The sequence below is a fragment of the Thalassophryne amazonica genome, chromosome 13, assembly GCF_902500255.1.
Source record: "Thalassophryne amazonica chromosome 13, fThaAma1.1, whole genome shotgun sequence".
In the NCBI taxonomy this organism is placed as follows: Eukaryota; Metazoa; Chordata; class Actinopteri; order Batrachoidiformes; family Batrachoididae; genus Thalassophryne; species Thalassophryne amazonica.
This window is the reverse complement of record NC_047115.1, coordinates 51,605,213-51,623,199: the sequence shown is the minus strand read 5'-3', so window position 1 is coordinate 51,623,199 and position 17,987 is coordinate 51,605,213. Positions and strand designations below refer to the sequence as shown.

The 17,987-nt window shown below is 40.3% G+C and overlaps 1 protein-coding gene across 2 annotated transcripts in view; it reads right to left on the bottom strand.

Moving 5' to 3' along the window:
• ism1 (isthmin 1) overlaps positions 1–17,679 on the bottom strand; it is a 41,538-nt gene extending 23,859 nt beyond the window's left edge. The window contains exon 1 of one of the 2 annotated variants that reach the window (XM_034185156.1): positions 16,990–17,679. In XM_034185156.1, the coding sequence (XP_034041047.1) occupies positions 16,990–17,127 (138 nt within the window). In that variant the 5' untranslated portion in view covers positions 17,128–17,679. The remainder of the gene's footprint in view (positions 1–16,989) is intronic. The other variant, XM_034185155.1, reaches the window with a different exon arrangement.
• Between the last annotated feature and the right edge of the window lie 308 nt (positions 17,680–17,987).

Sequence of the window (17,987 nt, the reverse complement as noted above, 5' to 3'; positions counted from 1 at the left end):
TTCAGATTGCCGTTAAAACCACATTTTTGAGTGTGACCAAACAATTACAACCAAGACCGAAGAACAGGAGGAGATTAATTAACCAGCGTCGCTTGTTGATCAGCTACAAATACTTGATTTAAACATAAGGATATTTTCGTAATACCAGCATTTAGAAGTTGGTCTCTGACTGACTGAACCCAAACACAATGCTAGCAGCACACTACAGGGATGTAGAACAAAGTGATCTCACCTGAATTTTAATTCAGATTTGTTTACAAAGTGGACAGATAGCCCCAAATCTCCCAAAATATTAAGGCATATCGTAAAAGAGAGCAAACGTTTTTCCATATGGTGCAGAATACACAAACTTTGCAGTCACGGCAGTGTTGATGGATGCCTGAGTGCGGCACTTGATAAGCTGAGTGAAGCGTTAGAGTGTCTACATTTGTGATGGTCTTGGACAGAGACTAAGATCCAGGCTTTCAACGCCTTCCTAGATTCAACCATCGGAATGGTGTCTGTATGTGATGAAAGTGTCAATCTTGGAGAGAGCTTCACTGATCGTGGCAGTGAGTCATGTCTCTGGCTACTCTGCCCCAAGTCTTTAGAGTCCGTCCTGGTGCTTTCTACCTTACCGTATGGCTGTGACACTTCGATGCAAATCAGTGACCTAAAGCGCCAATTCTCCCAATTGCATAAAGACAAAATCGACCCAGAATGCATTGTGTTGGCAACATTCTGTGTTTTTTATCAGACAGTGGAACGTCTGGTCACTTTGGCACAGTGAATAATTTCACTTTGCAGCACCAGGCAGTTATGGTTTATCTCTACATGTGCCTACAAGAATGCACGATGGAACGTGCACACTTGAATGGAATTTAGCAGCTAACGTTAAGAACAGAACCACAGGTTAATTGCAAAGTTTACATAAGTTGATGTTGTGTTACAATAACTTGTTTTGCAGTGATTACTGTTAATTTTGATGTAGTCACAGTAAAAGTAGCAGCCGCTCTCCACTGTGAGAAGTCTTAGTGCACATGCATGTTCATCATGAACGCAGATGGTTATAAACAGTCTCTGTTAGAGGTTCAGCTTTGTGCATGCTTATAAGTGCTGTCATTGATATAACTGTGAAAAATATAAGAAATACATCTGTGTCATCAGACATCCTGAAAAATAGCAGAGAGTTGCATATACAAGAAAAAAGTTGATTGATTGATTGATGTATGGGTGCATGTTAACGATGGGAGCTATATTGGGTTTAAAATAGTGTGCTGCTCTGTTACGGAGAATACATTCCACACACATTGAGGTCCAAAATCCGACAGACTCTCTCAAAGTAAAATAAAATTAACAAAGCCTACCAGCTCCACTGAGGGAAACAAAATACAAAAGGAAAAAACTGAACAAGGCACTCACCCACTTGTAGAATGATTTCCAAGATTAAATATGTAAAGTCCACACCATCAAAGAAGTCTTCATACATGGATCACGTGTGATCACAAGCTGGAGAATAATGTCCTATGGCGGCTCTGCCGTCAGCTCCGCACAAAGTTCTCTCATGATTCTGGCAGGTTAGATAGAAAGTCCATTATCTCCTGAAAATAACATATTCTGACTTTTTTCCAGTGTGAGAAATACATCTGCATGTTCAGGCAGCCTGTAAAAACAGCATCATGGAGACATTCCATGTGCGTGTTCACGGTCGTAGTAAAATAGCATCCTGTGACATAGACAGCAGTGTCAGCGCACATTAGGATCCACAATCCAACACTCTGAAAAAATTAAGAGTGTGAGGGTAAAGTGTATCACCTCCTGTCTGTACATCCTCTGTAAATCTGAACCTCCACTTTCGAATGAAAGCTCAGAAGCTTTGTTATCAGACATAGCAGCGTTTGTTTCACTCCGTCTGTCGGCCATTGGGATGTTTCTGTTTTTCCTAAAATGTATATCACAAGCCAAGAAATGCCAAGTATGATGTTTTCCAGAAATGTACCTGCTAACTCGCCAAGCGAAAGGGATAATTAGCAATAAAATACATCAGCGACCAACAATTATTACAGTATGTGCATGGATAGACTTACACTCTGGAATACTTTGATGTTGTGTTGCTAACGGGGATGTTAAATAATGTACGACATGTTCTTTAATGACCATCATGCTGAACTGGTGGAACTTGGGAGTATCAAAGTATACAAAGCCTCATGAAGCCTGAAGAAGCGTCATACAGCAGGACGATATTTTACAGGGCTTGCATGTGCCACTTCAAGAGAAGTAAATTCAGCAGGATGCGGTTGTGTTACAAGCTATGTATTAAGTTGATTTTTCCAGTGTGGTTTACACTGACTGGATGTATTCTTAATTCTTGCTTTATTAACACTGCACAAGTTACAGTGCAACCAGACGAAAGTACAGCTGACTGTAAATCTTGGCAAAATAAGAGTGTGCTACCTGTGGGTGTTTGTGGGTGACAACATGCAACAGATGTCAGTATTTAGTCATGTCATGTGATGACATCACATGACATGACAAGCACTAAACAAAATCAACTCTAATAATAAAAAAATAAATACCAATCACAAGAAGTACACGCAACAATCCACAAAATCCAACATTAAAGAGCTCACTAGCATGTTGCCCGTGGGGATCCACAGGCTCTAAATTGGGTAGTGTTTACAGCCCCAATTCCAGTGAAGTTGGGATGTTGTGTAAAATGTAAATAAAGACAGAATACAATGATTTGCAAATCCTCTTCAACCTGTATTCAATTGAATACACCACAAAGACAAGATATTTAATGTTCAAACTGATAGACCTTTTTGTTTTTTTGTGCAAATATTTGCTCATTTTGAAATGGATGCCTGCAAAACGTTTCAAAAAAGCTGGGACAGTGGTATGTTTACCACTGTGTTACATCACCTTTCCTTCTAACAACACTCAATAAGCATTTGGGAACTGCACTTACCCACAAATACCTGTGACATCCCAAGGAAGTTTTTCAAAGAATGGTGACATTTTTTTCTCTGGGCCCCTCCCCAATCAGACCGGGAGTGACATGTTTAGCCGCATGTTCTCCTTGAATTGCTGGCTGTCTGAGTGGTGTCCAAAAAATGAGGTGGGCTTCATAGATAATTGGCAAAGCTTCTGGGGAAAACCTGGTCTTGTTAGGAGAGACGGCATCCATCCCACTTTGGATGGAGCAGCTCTCATTTCTAGAAATCTGGCTAATTTTCTTAAATCCTCCAAACCGTGACTATCCAGGGTTGGGACCAGGAAGCAGAGTTGTAGTCTTACACACCTCTCTGCAGCTTCTCTCCCCCTGCCATCCCCTCATTACCCCATCCCCGTAGAGACGGTGCCTGCTCCCAGACTACCAATAACCAGCAAAAATCTATTTAAGCATAAAAATTCAAAAAGAAAAAATAATATAGCACCTTCAACTGCACCACAGACTAAAACAGTTAAATGTGGTCTATTAAACATTAGGTCTCTCTCTTCTAAGTCCCTGTTGGTAAATGATATAATAATTGATCAACATATTGATTTATTCTGCCTAACAGAAACCTGGTTACAGCAGGATGAATATGTTAGTTTAAATGAGTCAACACCCCCGAGTCACACTAACTGTCAGAATGCTCGTAGCACGGGCCGGGGCGGTGGATTAGCAGCAGTCTTCCATTCCAGCTTATTAATTAATCAAAAACCCAGACAGAGCTTTAATTCATTTGAAAGCTTGTCTCTTAGTCTTGTCCATCCAAATTGGAAGTCCAAAAAACCAGTTTTATTTGTTATTATCTATCGTCCACCTGGTCGTTACTGTGAGTTTCTCTGTGAATTTTCAGACCTTTTGTCTGACTTAGTGCTTAGCTCAGATAAGATAATTATAGTGGGCGATTTTAACATCCACACAGATGCTGAGAATGACAGCCTCAACACTGCATTTAATCTATTATTAGACTCTATTGGCTTTGCTCAAAAAGTAAATGAGTCCACCCACCACTTTAATCATATCTTAGATCTTGTTCTGACTTATGGTATGGAAATAGAAGACTTAACAGTATTCCCTGAAAACTCCCTTCTGTCTGATCATTTTTTAATAACATTTACATTTACTCTGATGGACTACCCAGCAGTAGGGAATAAGTTTCATTACACTAGAAGTCTTTCAGAAAGCGCTGTAACTAGGTTTAAGGATATGATTCCTTCTTTACGTTCTCTAATGCCATATAACAACACAGTGCAGAGTAGCTACCTAAACTCTGTAAGGGAGATAGAGTATCTCGTCAATAGTTTTACATCCTCATTGAAGACAACTTTGGATGCTGTAGCTCCTCTGAAAAAGAGAGCTTTAAATCAGAAGTGTCTGACTCCATGGTATAACTCTCAAACTCGTAGCTTAAAGCAGATAACCCGTAAGTTGGAGAGGAAATGGCGTCTCACTAATTTAGAAGATCTTCACTTAGCCTGGAAAAAAGAGTCTGTTGCTCTATAAAAAAGCCCTCCGTAAAGCTAGGACATCTTTCTACTCATCACTAATTGAAGAAAATAAGAACAACCCCAGGTTTCTTTTCAGCACTGTAGCCAGGCTGACAAAGAGTCAGAGCTCTATTGAGCTGAGTATTCCATTATCTTTAACTAGTAATGAGTTCATGACTTTCTTTGCTAACAAAATTTTAACTATTAGAGAAAAAATTACTCATAACCATCCCAAAGACGTATCGTTATCTTTGGCTGCTTTCAGTGATGCCGGTATTTGGTTAGACTCTTTCTCTCCGATTGTTCTGTCTGAGTTATTTTCATTAGTTACTTCATCCAAACCATCAACATGTTTATTAGACCCCATTCCTACCAGGCTGCTCAAGGAAGCCCTACCATTATTTAATGCTTCGATCTTAAATATGATCAATCTATCTTTGTTAGTTGGCTATGTACCACAGGCTTTTAAGGTGGCAGTAATTAAACCATTGCTTAAAAAGCCATCACTTGACCCAGCTATCTTAGCTAATTATAGGCCAATCTCCAACCTTCCTTTTCTCTCAAAAATTCTTGAAAGGGTAGTTGTAAAACAGCTAACTGATCATCTGCAGAGGAATGGTCTATTTGAAGAGTTTCAGTCAGGTTTTAGAATTCATCATAGTACAGAAACAGCATTAGTGAAGGTTACAAATGATCTTCTTATGGCCTCGGACAGTGGACTCATCTCTGTGCTTGTTCTGTTAGACCTTAGTGCTGCTTTTGATACTGTTGACCATAAAATTTTATTACAGAGATTAGAGCATGCCATAGGTATTAAAGGCACTGCGCTGCGGTGGTTTGAATCATATTTGTCTAATAGATTACAATTTGTTCATGTAAATGGGGAATCTTCTTCACAGACTAAAGTTAATTATGGAGTTCCACAAGGTTCTGTGCTAGGACCAATTTTATTCACTTTATATATGCTTCCCTTAGGCAGTATTATTAGACGGTATTGCTTAAATTTTCATTGTTACGCAGATGATACCCAGCTTTATCTATCCATGAAGCCAGACGACACACACCAATTAGCTAAACTGCAGGATTGTCTTACAGACATAAAGACATGGATGACCTCTAATTTCCTGCTTTTAAACTCAGATAAAACTGAAGTTATTGTACTTGGCCCCACAAATCTTAGAAACATGGTGTCTAACCAGATCCTTACTCTGGATGGCATTACCCTGACCTCTAGTAATACTGTGAGAAATATTGGAGTCATTTTTGATCAGGATATGTCATTCAAAGCGCATATTAAACAAATATGTAGGACTGCTTTTTTGCATTTACGCAATATCTCTAAAATCAGAAAGGTCTTGTCTCAGAGTGATGCTGAAAAACTAATTCATGCATTTATTTCCTCTAGGCTGGACTATTGTAATTCATTATTATCAGGTTGTCCTAAAAGTTCCCTAAAAAGCCTTCAGTTAATTCAAAATGCTGCAGCTAGAGTGCTGACGGGGACTAGAAGGAGAGAGCATATCTCACCCATATTGGCCTCTCTTCATTGGCTTCCTGTTAATTCTAGAATAGAATTTAAAATTCTTCTTCTTACTTATAGGTTTTGAATAATCAGGTCCCATCTTATCTTAGGGACCTCGTAGTACCATATCACCCCAATAGAGCGCTTCGCTCTCAGACTGCAGGCTTACTTGTAGTTCCTAGGGTTTGTAAGAGTAGAATGGGAGGCAGAGCCTTCAGCTTTCAGGCTCCTCTCCTGTGGAACCAGCTCCCAATTCAGATCAGGGAGACAGACACCCTCTCTACTTTTAAGATTAGGCTTAAAACTTTCCTTTTTGCTAAAGCTTATAGTTAGGGCTGGATCAGGTGACCCTGAACCATCCCTTAGTTATGCTGCTATAGACGTAGACTGCTGGGGGGTTCCCATGATGCACTGTTTCTTTCTCTTTTTGCTCTGTATGCACCACTCTGCATTTAATCATTAGTGATCGATCTCTGCTCCCCTCCACAGCATGTCTTTTTCCTGGTTCTCTCCCTCAGCCCCAACCAGTCCCAGCAGAAGACTGCCCCTCCCTGAGCCTGGTTCTGCTGGAGGTTTCTTCCTGTTAAAAGGGAGTTTTTCCTTCCCACTGTAGCCAAGTGCTTGCTCACAGGGGGTCGTTTTGACCGTTGGGGTTTTACATCATTATTGTATGGCCTTGCCTTACAATATAAAGCGCCTTGGGGCAACTGTTTGTTGTGATTTGGCGCTATATAAAAAAAATTGATTGATTGATTGATTTTGCAGATGTTATTGCGGTTGTTGCTTGTGACTGTTGATGGTCCGTGTTAAAGAAAATGCTAATGTTAGCATACAGGGCCCCACTAACTCTGAGTGACACAAACCGCAGTTGACACTAACCACAGATTAAATTAACCACAGATGATGCTCACCATTTGTGTCAAGTAAACTCTGTGTTTATGTAATAATGCTAAGCACAGATGACGCTAACGGCAGAAGACAGTGACCACAGATGACAGTAAATGCAGTTGGTGCTCGTTAACAGCTGATGCTAACCGCCAGTTCAGGGACATTAAAGCAATTATGACATGTAATGTTCCATTCATCCACACATAGGAATCTTACTCATCACCCTCGTCTGTACCAGAAGCTTGAAGCTTGATGTTGCGAGACATTTTTTATGTCCACCAAGGACGCAATAAAATCATTTGCGTTGATTTATTTGTCTGTCTGTCTGTTAGCAGGATTATGTCAAAACTACTGCACGGATTTCGACGAAATTTTCATCACAGATAGATATTAGACCATGGAAGACTCCTTTAAATTTTGGGGGTGATCCGGATTCGGATTCTTTATCAAGATTTCACTTTATATAGGCTTTATAGAATTACATCAACACTACTTCACAGATTACCACCAAATCTGCTCCACAAATAGATATTAGGGCATGGAAGACTCCACTGAATTTTGGAGGTGATCCAGATCTGGATTGGTGGACGCCAGAAATCTCTGATTACTCGTTTTTATATCTGTTTTCATGTCGAATCATTACTTCCTTATTTCAACTGCATAATCTCACCCTCGGGTGAAAGCACTCATTTTTCTCTCCATTTGGTGGAGTCAGCAGGTTCTTTAATTCCACTTTTTACACTGTTAACAATTACAGTTTGTCTTCTTTGTTCCTCAGATAACTGGACATTAAAATCCCATTACTAAAGTACAGCAGGTAGATCAATGAGATTGGGAGTTGGTAAGTGTAGGCCTGGGTTCGATTTCTGCTCAAACTATGTCTCTATGTTTGGACAAGACACTTCATCTGCATCATCCCAGTTCACCCAACCCTGGCTATGAAGGTAACCTGGACTGGTGTACCATCCAGAGGGAGTCATAAACTCTCATCTGCTTCACGCTTCGTAGAATCGGGGAATAAGCACCAGCACCAATGGGTCTCACAGCCTCTGTAAGACTGACTTTTCTTCTCTCTCCAGTGTCACCAGTCCTCATGCCCTGATTGGATGCCTTGAACATATATGAACAGATTGTCTTAGTCTTTAGGTGATTGCAGTCTGCATCTTCTCCACTAGATGTGACTAAATCCAACACAGTCATCCAGCCAGACTGTAGTTTAGGTAGACAAGTTTAAAACAAGTCAAATCCAGATATATTCTGTAACCTCTATGTGACTTAATCCAGGTAAAATCATTTTGCAGATGTTTTAAAACCAGATCAACGTGCGACAGTTCGAAGTCAGCCAAAATAATTTTAGTTACAAATGCAATTTGTTTGGAAAATAATTGTCTTTTTTTTTCTACTATAATACTGTCAGAATTACAGAAAACTAAAGTGAATTTTTTTCTGTAAGAACTACACTCTTGCCATTATTTCCAGTCTTTTATATATGTACATACTGGCATTTTGGTGACCTAACAGACTTGGAAAGAATGTACAGAATGAGAATTACTCAGTGGAGATGAACGGCTGAAGTGTGTCATCAAACAGAAATTCCTTAAAGTTCTTGTTTTTGCACGATTTCCACACATCTCTTCTAATTCCGTTTAATAACATTGTCACCGTTGTTCTCTGAGAGAAATCTGCCATTGAGATCTTCCTCTGCCAGAAACATGCTTTAATTTGGAAATCAAAAGAATCCCCCCCACCACCACCACAAAATAAAGAAAGAAAAAGTCATGACTTAACACTTGCAGCATCTTCTCTTCTTTACTGCTTACTCCTTGTGAGGGCTCTTTAAAGGAGCATGACACCATTTTCAACTGGGAGCAACTTGGGCAGGAAATGAAGACCGTGCACATTGTGCCAGATGCTGTCCAGCTGTGCATGTACATAGGTGGAAGAGGACACTGTCCTTCCCTTGTCACACACCTCTCTCTCTCTCTCCCTTTACCAGTCATACTGCCAACATTCAAAGTCCGACTCTCACTTCCACCCTTCTAGTTCTCCTCTTCTTCCACTGTCTGTGGACACATTCTCCACCACTTCTTCTTCACATAAGCATCATCTGAACCATCAATATTAGTTTGCATTTCAAGCCATTTAAACAAATTATGACGGCGTCTTAGGGGCTCACTGAGTTTTTTTTAGACTTCGAGAATAAAGACATAATTTTATGAGAGAAAACTCGTAATTTTATGAGAAAAAACCTCAATATTACGAAAATAAAGATGTAATTTTATGAGAAAAAAACTTGTAATTATATGACAAAAACTGTTGTAATATTACGAAAATAAAGTCCTAATATTACAAGAGTAAAGTTGTAATTTTATGAGAAAAACTTGTAATTTTATGAGGAAAAAAAATGTAATTATATGAGAAAAACTCTTGTAATATTACAAAAATAAAGTCATAATATTACAAGAGTAAAGTTGTAATTTTATGAGAAAAACTTGTAATTTTATGAGGGAAAAAAACGTAATTATATGAGAAAAACTCTTGTAATATTACAAAAATAAAGTCATAATATTACAAGAGTAAAGTTGTAATTTTATGAGAAAAAATTCATAATATTATTACTTTATTCTTGTAATATTACGTTTTTTCTCATAAAATTATGACTTTATTCTCGTAATATTATGAGTTTTTCCAAAAACAAACTCAATGTGGCCCTAAAATGCCGTCATAACAAATAAATCATTTTCGGAAATACTTAAATATTTTCATATGCAGTTAGTTAATTTGGTTCACAGTATTAAAAGTCTGTTTTCCAGCTTCACTCTGTGTGGAATACATTGGGAGGAGTTTCAACATCATGTCCACTCTGTAGCTACACCTCTGCCTCACAGTGGATGAATCTTCCACAATATGTCAGTGGCAAAGACGATTCCTTTGTAACGGTCATGGCAAAAAAATTGTTCTTGCTCTCCACTATTGGTACAAAAGAGCCACATTCTGTTGTTTGTGCTTCAGGGAATTACGTTTTCAGTATGACACCTTGGAATGACAATACACCCCGCGGGCCGCGACGAGCCCCACTGAAATTTGACATCGCCGTCATCATTGGCGGCCCACTTAAGCATATCTGAACTTAGTCTGAGCATTCATGAGCACAAAAGCCATTCAACGCTTGTTATAACAAGGGCTATTAGTGAAATCACTGACAACTTTCATCACACAATCCATATAATAAAAGGCAAGTGGTCTGTGTGCGTTTTTTACATCCGGAGCATCAATTGAAATCCAAAAAGGGCTGACTTTCATCCTTTGGCATGTTTATGTATTTTTTCATGAGGAGTCAAGTGGTGAAAACAGCAAAGTGATCGGACCATTATTTTTTGAGAAATCAGTCTTTTTTTTTTTAATTCAAGCTTGTTTATGTTGCACTTCCACAATAAGAGCCTGTATTTCAAAATAAAAGCTTGTGAGGTTGCTGCAGACCTGATAGAATTCATCAGTCTGTCCATCCTCTAACAGACAGCAAATCTGAACTTTTTCTGTCTGCATGTGACCCCAAACCCAGAATTAACATGTTCACACTCTGGACAAAACAGCAAAATTGTTTCAGTGCTTTCAGAATATATATGTTTTTGTTGTGTTTTATAAGTGTAATAAAGGTTTACAATCAAAAATAGGCAAGGAAAAAATAAAGTGAAAAATAATTTTCCACACACATTTATTCAAAACACACAGCAAACTATAATAAACAACTGTTTTGACAATTTATAAAGGTAATTTGAGGTCTTGTGTGAAAGACTGAACAACAAAAAGGTTCAAACAATAAACACAAATGCACATTTTGAACAATATACAACCCCTGGCAAAAATTATGGAATCACCAGCCTCGGAAGATGTTCATTCAGTTGTTTAATTTTGTAGGAAAAAAGCAGATCACAGACATGACACAAAACTAAAGTCATTTCAAATGGCAACTTTCTGGCTTTAAGAAACACTATACGAAATCAAGAAAAAAAATTGTGGCAGTCAGTAACGGTTACTTTTTTAGACCAAGCAGAGGGAAAAAATATGGACTCACTCAATTCTGAGGAATAAATTATGGAATCACCCTGTAAATTTTCATCCCCAAAACTAACACCTGCATCAAATCAGATCTGCTCGTTAGTCTGCATCTAAAAAGGAGTGATCACACCTTGGATTGCTGTTGCACCAAGTGGACTGACATGAATCATGGCTCCAACACGAGAGATGTCAATTGAAACAAAGGAGAGGATTATCAAACTCTTAAAAGAGGGTAAATCATCATGCAATGTTGCAAAAGATGTTGGTTGTTCACAGTCAGCTGTGTCTAAACTTTGGACCAAATACAAACAACATGGGAAGGTTGTTAAAGGCAAACATACTGGTAGACTAAGGAAGACATCAAAGCATCAAGACAGAAAACTTAAAGCAATATGTCTCAAAAATTGAAAATGCACAACAAAACAAATGAGGAACGAATGGGAGGAAACTAGAGTCGATGTCTGTGACCGAACTGTAAGAAACCGCCTAAAGGAAATGGGATTTACATACAGAGAGGAGAGGATTATCAAACTCTTAAAAGAGGGTAAATCATCATGCAATGTTGCAAAAGATGTTGGTTGTTCACAGTCAGCTGTGTCTAAACTCTGGACCAAATACAAACATGGAAAGGTTGTTAAAGGCAAACATACTCGTAGACCAAGGAAGACATCAAAGTGTCAAGACAGAAAACTTAAAGCAATACGAGGTCTGTTAGAAAAGTATCCGACCTTTTTATTTTTTGCAAAAACCATATGGATTTGAATCATGTGTGATTGCATCAGCCAAACATGAACCTTCGTGCGCATGTGTGAGTTTTTTCACGCCTGTTGGTTGCGGGCAGTCTTTAAACCGGCTGGAGCACTCCTTAGTCTGTGTAATCCCCATAAAATCGTCCCTGAAAGCCATGTGAATTTTCCGAATGGTGTCCACCTGGAGGTCTCTCACAGTTTCTGGAAAAATTTGATGCAGCAAAGCTCCAAATCGTTCAGACATTTTATTCGCAATAAAAATCCAACGAGAGGGGTGGACCACTGCTCACACAAAGCCTGCTCACAGGCGAATGACGCAACCGACAGGCGTGAAAAAACTCATGCATGCGCACGAAGGTTCAAGCTTGACTGATGCAATCACACGTGATTCAAATCCATATGGTTTTTGCAAAAAATAAAAAGGTTGGATACTTTTCTAACAGACCTTGTATGTCTCAAAAATCTAAAATGCACAACAAAACAAATGAGGAACGAATGGGAGGAAACTGGGGTCAACGTCTGTGACCGAACTGTAAGAAACCGCCTAAAGGAAATGGGATTTACATACAGAAAAGCTAAACGAAAGCCATCATTAACACCTAAACAGAAAAAAACAAGGTTACAATAGGCTAAGGAAAAACAATCGTGGACTGTGGATGACTGGATGAAAGTCATATTCAGTGATGAATCTAGAATCTGCATTGGGCAAGGTGATGATGCTGGAACTTTTGTTTGGTGCCGTTCCAATGAGATTTATAAAGATGATTGCCTGAAGAGAACATGTAAATTTCCACAGTCATTGATGATATGGGGCTGCATGTAAGGTAAAGGCACTGGGGAGATGGCTGTCATTACATCATCAATAAATGCACAAGTTTACATTCATATTTTGGAGACTTTTCTTATCCCATCAATTGAAAGGATGTTTGGGGATGATGAAATCATTTTTCAAGATGATAATGCATACTGCCATAGAGCAAAAACTGTGAAAACATTCCTTGCAAAAAAGACACATTGGGTCAATGTCATGGCCTGCAAATAGTCCGGATCTTAATCCAACTGAAAATCTTTGTTGGAAGTTGAAGAAAATGGTCCATGACAAGGCTCCAACCTACAAAGCTCATCTGGCAACAGCAATCAAAATTGGAGCCAGATTGATGAAGAGTACTGTTTGTCACTCATTAAGTTCATGCCTCAGAGACTGCAAGCTGTTATAAAAGCCAGAGGTGGTGCAACAAAATACTAGTGATGTGATGGAGCGTTCTTTTGTTTTTCATGATTCCATTATTTTTTCCTCAGAATTGAGTGATTCCATATTTTTTTCCCTCTGCTTGGTCTAAAAACGTAACCGTTACTGACTGCCACAATTTTTTTTCCTGATTTCTTATAGTGTTTCTTAAAGCCAGAAAGTTGCCATTTGAAATGACTTTAGTTTTGTGTCATGTCTGTGATCTGCTTTTTTTCTACAAAATTAAACAACTGAATGAACATCCTCCGAGGCCGGTGATTCCATAATTTTTGCCAGGGGTTGTATATAAAATGGTCTATGCGTTTTGTTGTCCATTGATATGGTAAACAGTGCTTTACGCAGAGAAAGCAAGAGTTATCCAGTAACATTCACATGCAAACTAGTGGAGCAATCCTGATAGTTACACACTCTTTGTTTGAGCACGTGAGATTGTCATCAGAGGCTCTCCGTCTGCTTTCACTGATCGCTGTGCGTAATGGCGCAGGGCACACTGAGTATATACTAATAGTATGTACTCATTGGAGCACCCAGGGGGCTATTCAAACGGGCTAACATGTCACTCCTGAAAACGATCTTTGGCTTTTCACGTGAGGTAAATCTGTCCTACGATTGGATTTTGGAAAACCATGTGACGGTGAACCAATTCCGATTCGACACTCACATTGCGCACGTCATCACACAGCTTCTATGAGGAGTACAAAGATGGCCGATGGCTGGCTCGAAAGTCCACGGAGTTAACTTTTCAGCAAAAAAAAGTAAGTTTCTATCTCATATCATTCAAAAGTTATTCATAATTTAGTAAAGCTTGGTCTTAGCCGTTGTGTACGATGGTGTCGACCCCAGAGGGTTAAATAAATGTTAAATCAAATTAAATCAAACATGTTGAAGCACATTAATAGACGTTGTAATATGCCAAGTACCTCAAACAATTTTGGGCAAGCACAATATTTTCAACGTAACATAAGTTGTAGGTAAGTTATGCGACTGTTGACATACGTTTCTTGTAAGTTACTCATAAGTCAAAATTGCATGCAGACTGTTTCAAACATTAAATCTACACACAAAGTAAATATAAAGTCTTAATCTTACCTGTTCGTTTCCGACTGAAGTGAAAACAGCCTGATTAAAAACTTATCCACATAAAGCGTCCTGATTTTGGAAAACAGCTTCTGAAAATACTTTAATGCCTTGTTGTGGCTGAAGAAACTTAGCGTTTTAAAGCAAGTCCTTCTGTGGTTTTTCTGCTCCAGGTGTGTTTCTCAGCCTGAACCAGAGAATGCCAGCTCTTTGCACCACAATAAGACAACTTATTTTAAAAGTTGAATGAATCACAGCGCCTCATTCATTCACGTCAGTGTTTACCACAGGCATCAGTCAAATCTTTACCATTCTGCACACGATGAAAATAAATCTCATGATCTACCAAGACAAAAATAAAATAAAATAATATTAAATTACTCTGTTTTGCCTCCGTGTGGAGAAGAGACGTCGTGCAACAGTGTACGCTCGCTCGATGACGTCCTCATTAATATTTAAGTGTTCCACCTGCCAAACAAAAGGGTTCTGTCGGTGATGGAAATGCAAACCAAGACAGACTTAACTGTTCTGACCCGTATCATACCGTACAGTCCAGACCCGAACCACTCGGTGGAAACTGGGCTGTCAGCATACGCTGGCTAAATCGTCAAGGTGTGACAGGGCCCTTAGTGAATTAATTTTTCCACACATGGTTACAAACATTTTTTAAAAAGGTGCAAACTTTTGTAAACGGCTGTAATGCGTCGCTAAAGTTCTTTTTGGTTCACAACCACTCTCTGACCAAAACAGTGTACCTTTTTGTCTTCCTTTCTTCCTGTTTTTTCCTTCTCTTCTGTAGCAGGATAGCTGCAGCAGCAATCAGCCAAAGCAATTTTTCCTCAAGTACAGCACAATTTTTGCAGCATTCACCACTCCATGAGATTACAGGCTTGATTTGGCGAATCCAAAAATTGCAACATTCATCAGCATTCACCACTCTGTGAGATACTAGCGGACCTGGAAGTTTTTGTTGATGTTGTTTTTTTTAACTGTGTGATTTTGTTGTTTTGTTGATGTTCCGATAGTGTTTATTGTCTTGTTGAAGCTGTGTGTTTGTTCAGTGGTGTCATGCTTATGAATGTCTGTCTCCCTTGGATATCCTCTTGGGAAAAGTTCAAAACTGGACCATTTGTCCCTCCAAAAAAGTCACAATTGAAGGACTGAAAAACATATGTCATTAAAGGGACATTCATCCACAACCACTGAACATACTGTGTCAACCCCCCAAAAAAAGTCATCCAGAATCCAGTGAATCCAGAATATGGTCACGCTGTTCTGCAATTACACAGCGATTAAGGACCGCCTCTTTAAATCAACGCCAAAGAGGAAAAATCCAACTTCAAAGGTAGAGACGGCACAATACCACTTTTTATTTTATGTCCGACACGATCCTTCAGTATCTGCTGATACCGATATCAATCTGACACCATTTTTCATTGTCTGAAAACAACTAATCTATTAATACATTTGTATGGATGTAGTTTACTAAGCTAGCCATCCAATTAAAACAAGTCAAACTGTGAAACAAATATTCTACGCCCACAACATGACTCAGATGTGCACGAGAAGCCTCGGATCGGATCTGCTTATTTTATTATTAATTTTTTTCTGATATCCAATTCAATAATTTGGACCAATATCAGGCTGATACCGATCTCAAATATTGGATCGACGCACCCCTACTCAAAGAAAATTACTGTCTTTTAAAGGATAAGTTCACTTTTGTATTTTGTTTTACGGGCCTACTTATATTAAAACACAATGAATAATCAAGCCCTTGAATGCTCTACTCAACTTGGACAACTGCTTTATTTAATGAGAAATCCTGACAGAGATACAGAAATTTACCATACGCTCAGAAGAGCAACAAAATATTGCAATCAACCTACGTTGTAGTTGTTGGTAGGTTAGTGGTACGGTATCTGAAGAAATATGGTCAACTAGGTATGGTGTATTTTTTCGAGATACTGTTTTCCATCAGCTCTGTGGTTCGGTTCCTGCTGAAATTGTTCATGGATCCCCCCCATCACACACACACACACCACACACACACACACACACACACACACACACACACACACACACACACACACACACACACACACACACACACACACTTTATCAGCTATCATGAACTTATCAGTGACATATTGGACCTGCACTATACAAACAACAGAATACAACAAAAATCAGGTAACATGAATAACACAGGTATAACATAACACATTGCAAGCCCAAGCAAGCCTATGCAGAAGTGACTCTTGTTTACTATTAATTAAAGCGATGTGGCGCCGCATGCCAAGGAACTGCCCCAGGTCCTGATGGCATCCACCCAGACAGACAACAGATCCATCCCCCATCTATCTCAAAGGTAACCATCTGCCTACAGCAGCTCGGTGAAACCACACTTTGCTATTTAAAAAAAATAAAAAAAAACTTGGCTTGACTCCACTTCGAGCTCTCCTACAGGTGACCTATTGATACCCCCCTGTTATACTCTTCAGCAGTTTGTGGGGAAAAATGATTTGTCTAATTTGAAGCAGTAGAACACTCAGAGGTTTGATGACTAACAGGGCAGTAAAAAGGTGAATGTATCCTTTACTTGAACCTTTGCTCATAGGTGTTTGGTCTTGTTGGAGGACTTTGCATTGACTTGCACTAAGTTGATTCCTTCCAATCTCAAATAACAAATACTTTCCACATAATCAAACCACAAAAACCCTAAAACAGAATGATTAAGCTTTTTGGGCTCCTGTGCTTCATCACAATCGGCTGACAGTGACGTGGGGACAGAAAAGCGCCTGCGGATCCTACTTCAACATTAAGGAGGTGTGTCTGCTGACGGCGTCTGACCTCTGCCCCTCAGCCATCCTCTCCGGGTCATCAGTGTCAGGAGCTCTGCCCCCCCCCCCCCCCCCGACCCCCGCAGGGTTTTCCTCTACCTGAGCTCTCCTTATCACCTCCACATCTATGCGCCAAAATCTGACCTCTGTGAGTGCCGCGTCCTGATCCACGCTCACGGTTCCGTTTCCGTGTGGCATCGGGCTGCTCCGCAGCACTGTGATGTGCAAAGTAAGGAGAAGTAGTCCCAGGAGGAGCAGCAGTTCCGCCGCCAGACGCACCATCCTCTTGACGCGGCCGCTCTTGGGAACGCGCGGTGTGGACGGAGCTCCTACTCCGCCTCCTGCCGGTGCAGAGACTCCGATCTCCGGATCCGCCGGGGACGAGGAGCCGCAACACCACTTCGGAGCCACTTCGGGAATCAGAATTGCAAAATTGAAGGGAAAAGGATCGCAAAGCAGCAGGTTGTCCCGGTCAGTCCTGCGCGTTTAGATCGCGTGAAGAATGCACGCTGGTGGAGAATTCTCAGGAAAGTTGCAGCCCAGTTACCCCGCAAACATTCTCAGCTTCACGCTCCAGCTTTCCTCGCGTCCGCGTGTGCGCGCACCTCGCGTTCCGTCCACATTCTCCACTTAAAGCGGCGCAAGGAGACGACTTGCAGAAGAAAAAGTGTGCAGGTAGACCGATCCGTCTCTACTCCCAAAACATGACTCATCCAATCCGTTACCAAAGTGAGGAGGCGAGCTGGAGCGCGTCCCCGCCGTGTCCCGCTGGAGGAAAGAAGTCAAACATTTCGGACTCTCAAAGACACACGCACGCTGGTCCTGCCGTGCGCTCCGGAGTTGGTTTTTATACTGTACGTCCCCTCCTCGTCCACGCTCCCTCCCCTTGTTAACTCCTTCCTGTCTGACCGCGGGGCGCAATTGCGCACACGGATGCGTCTTTACGCACACGGAGAGGCCCTCCACAGGAGGTGTGAGTGTCTTTTGGACATGTGGACAGCAGCAGGCGGCGGTTGGCACGCTGCGGAAGGTGTGGTGACATTTGACAAATGGCGCGCAATGTGATTAGTCTTTGTGAGACCTTTTATTGTCCTCTTCAAAGGACGCGGCCGCTGTGTCAAATTATGCACCGAGCGCGGATG